The following is a 3,707-nucleotide window of genomic DNA, read 5'->3' as shown; positions in this document are numbered from 1 at the left end:
GAGGAAGTGGGAGGGGAGCTGTTGCATTGTGGTAAACTGTGGTCAATGTCATGAGACAAAGTATATGTGAACCACTGTATGGAAAGTAAATTTGCTCTATAAACCTTCACCCAAATCACAATAAAAAAAAATCATCATTGACTATAATGCTGACATAAAGATTAAGAAAAGCTTGCTAACTTGTCCACATAAAACACTAAATAAATATATTAATTTCCTTGAGAAACAATCGTTTTGTAGAAGACTGGTATATCAACTTAGCATGAGCAGAGTTACACAGTAAGAGTCTCCTTGAAATAATTTGACTAATATGAATTCTTGTATTACAATTTTGAAGTTGACTAGGAGGGGACTTATAAAAATGTAACTCATAACCCACTTCCTGTTTCACTTATAAACTTAGGAAAGATGTTAAGTTTTGGTGACAAAGGATGTTCTAATTGACTCATTTTAAAGAAACTGGAAATGAGAAAGATTGAATGAAGTTTATAAGAATAAAGTTTTAAAGCAAGGAGGAACTTGGGAAGATTTGCAGTTTAAATCTAGCCTTGGCAGATAAGAGGATGGTAGAACCAGAGCAGCAAAATGGTTTTGTCAGAGGTAAGCTCAAAGGCACTAGAAGCTAGATCTCCTTGTTACTAATGTAGTGCTCTTGCTGTAATGGAGCTAGCACCTTCAACATCATAGTCTTCATCCTAACCACCTGCATTATGATTACAATCAAAAGAATTACATATATCTCTGGATAAAAGCATGCAGATGGGCTTAATAATGATCTTCCAGGACTTGTAATAAAAATCTACAGGTATATACAGGAAATAGAAAAACTGTGGAAAACAGTGAAAGTCAGTCAAACCAGGAATTTTAAAAAATGGAGATATCATATATATTAATTATAAAGAGTTTACCTGAGGATATGTTTCCTTTTTGTCTTCATGTAAAGATTGAGGTGCTGATAGAAAGTCCTTTTTCTCACAACTCTCATGGCTGATAAGTGTGTCTGCATAGTTGGGCTGGGGGAAGATTAGGTGGCTCTTCCGGGAATCCGCAGTGAGGGACACCTCATGGGAGTAGGTCTGCAGGAAAGCCCGCACCCCATCCATGCCCACAAAATGAGAGGCAGGTACGTCTGCTAATCCTCTGCTCCGATCCTGGAGCAGGTGCGACATGTGCCAGCGCCGGAGCCTGAGCACCATCAGAACAATGACGAAGGCGAGGAAGACACAAGAGACTGTGGCCACTGCCACGACCAGGTACAGCGTGAGGCCCGAGTCATCAGGGTTGGCAGGAGTCTTGATGCTATCTAGGTCAGCCAGGACTTCTGGGATGCTGTCAGCCACGGCTATGGTGAGCGTCACAGTGGCAGAGAGAGGAGGTTGGCCGTGGTCCTGGACAGCCACTACAAGACTCTGTTTGAGTGCGTCTCTCTCGTGCAGGGCCCGCGCTGTGCGTACCTCACCTGTGTGCACCCCCACTGCAAATAGACCCGGCTCGCTGGCTTTGAGTAGGTGGTAGGACAGCCATGCATTCTGGCCTGAGTCTCTGTCCACCGCCACCACCTTAGTCACCATGTAGCCAGGCTCCGCTGAGCGGGGTGCCAGCTCCACACCGGTGGAACCATCCATGGGGAGGGCGGGGTACAGGATCTCAGGTGCATTGTCGTTCTGGTCCAGCACGAACAGACTCAGTGATACATTGTTGCTGAGTGGCGGGTCCCCACTGTCCCTTGCTGTCACCCACAACTGCAGGTTGTGGAACTGCTCAAAGTCAAAGGAGCGCAGTGCGTATAGGACTCCTGTGTCGGAGTTGATGGAGAAGTAGGAGGACAGGGGCGCCCCCTGTATGGTGTCCTCCGCCAGGGAGTAAATGACTCGCGCGTTCTCATTGCTGTCAGGGTCATGGGCGGTCACGGAAAAGATGGAGGCACCTCTGGGGTTGTTTTCGGGAATGTAGGCAGAGTAGGATTCCTGGGGGAAGGCTGGAGGGTTGTCGTTGACGTCTGTCACTAGTAGAGAAATATGAGCTTCAGTAGAGAGAGCTGGAGTTCCCTCATCTGCTGCTGTCACTGTGACATTGTACCCAGAGGTGAATTCTCTGTCCAGTGTTCTTTCTGTCACTAAACGGTAATAATTATCAACCAATTTCTCTAATTTAAAGGGCAGATCTCCAGAAATGGAACATGTGGTGCGACCATTATCTCCAGAGTCCTGATCATGCACATTGATGAGAGCAATGATGGTCCCAGGAGGAAAGTTTTCTGGAACTGCAGTGGTGACAGGGGTGATGGTCATCTCTGGGGCATTATCATTCACGTCCAGAACAGTGACCAGCACCTTAGCTCTGGACATGAGCCCAGCACCATCCTGAGCTTGAATTTCCATAGTATATATTTCATATTCTTCAAAATCCAGTGGTTCTTTGTTTACTATTTCTCCAGTGTAAGAATCCAGCTGAAATATTCGGGCCACTTTGTGATCTATATTGTGAAACGAGTATGTTACTTCCCCATTGGCTCCCTCATCTGGGTCTGTGGCATTTACCACAAGCAGCTGAGTGCCCAGTGGCACGTTCTCGGGGACATTTATGTGGTATTGTGCCTGAGTGAACGCTGGAGGATTGTCATTGACATCTACCACCTGAACACGGATGCGAAGGGTGCCAGAACGAACTGGGTCACCCCCATCCGAGGCGGTGAGCACGAGGTGGTGGACAGCTTCTTTTTCCCTATCTAGGGGTCTCTGCAGCACCATCTCTGGGTGTTGGGGCACACCAGCTCCCTGCTGCACATCCAGGGAGAAATGAGGGTTCCAGCTGAGCTCGTAGCTCTGGAGCGAGTTCATCCCCACATCAAGGTCTTGGCCAAATGGCAGAGGGATCCTGGTACCTACAGTGGTTATTTCATTCATTTTAACTTCCAGTTCCTCTAACTGGAATTGGGGAGTATTGTCGTTAATATCAATTATTTCCACATCGACAGGGAAAAGCTTCATTTTATCCTTTAGTAGAATGTTAAAACTCACCATACACCGTACACTCTGTGCACAGAGTTCCTCCCGGTCTATCCTCCCTGCCGTGATCAAGCTGCCGCTTCGCGGGTTCAGAGCGAAAAACTGCATCTTACCTCTGGAAACGATGCGGACTCTGCTCTCCGTCAGCTCCTGAGGTTGTAGCCCCAGGTCCTCGGCGATGTTGCCCACGAAGGAACCCTTGTCTACTTCTTCTGGCACCGAGTAGTGGATCTTCCCGGCTCTGGCTTCTAACAGGAACACCCCAAAAAGGCACAGCAGGACCAGCCCGCTGCAGCCGAGCAGCTTTGGCCGAAACGCCATTGCTTCCACTTCGTAGTTTTCTCCCAGTCCGGTAACACGGATATCGTTTCCTTGCTGTTCTGAGCCTAAATCAACCAGATTTTCAGCAGAATTCAGAGCAGGGAGTCGTCCAGAAGTAGAGTGTGGGGCAGCCTCGGGACGACTGATTTTAACCTGGCGATGAATAAGGTTCTAAAACACAGGCTTTTTTTTCCCCTACCAAGTGTGTGTTCTGAGCATATCTCCCAGATTGGTGAACAGCGGCGCCCAGAGACCTAAGCAGTTACTGCAACCTAGAAAAAACTCATTAACCTGACCCACCCTTTAAGTCTTAGTTTACTGCCGAGGAAATAGTTACCATTCTACAATATATGTATAAAAGGAAACATTATTACGTCC

At 47.2% G+C, this 3,707-nt stretch overlaps 1 protein-coding gene across 1 annotated transcript; it reads right to left on the bottom strand.

Moving 5' to 3' along the window:
* Positions 1-893: 893 nt before the first annotated feature.
* LOC103195512 (protocadherin gamma-A1-like) lies at positions 894-3,329 on the bottom strand. Its single transcript, XM_007939092.2, has one exon. It carries the CDS (start codon positions 3,327-3,329, stop codon positions 894-896), a length of 2,436 nt encoding a protein of 811 aa, XP_007937283.2.
* Between the last annotated feature and the right edge of the window lie 378 nt (positions 3,330-3,707).

Source organism: Orycteropus afer, unplaced genomic scaffold (genome assembly GCF_000298275.1).
Source record: "Orycteropus afer afer isolate SDZICR_OR568_19922 unplaced genomic scaffold, OryAfe1.0 scaffold00056, whole genome shotgun sequence".
Classification (NCBI taxonomy): domain Eukaryota; kingdom Metazoa; phylum Chordata; class Mammalia; order Tubulidentata; family Orycteropodidae; genus Orycteropus; species Orycteropus afer.
This window is presented reverse-complemented; position numbering and strand designations above follow the sequence as displayed.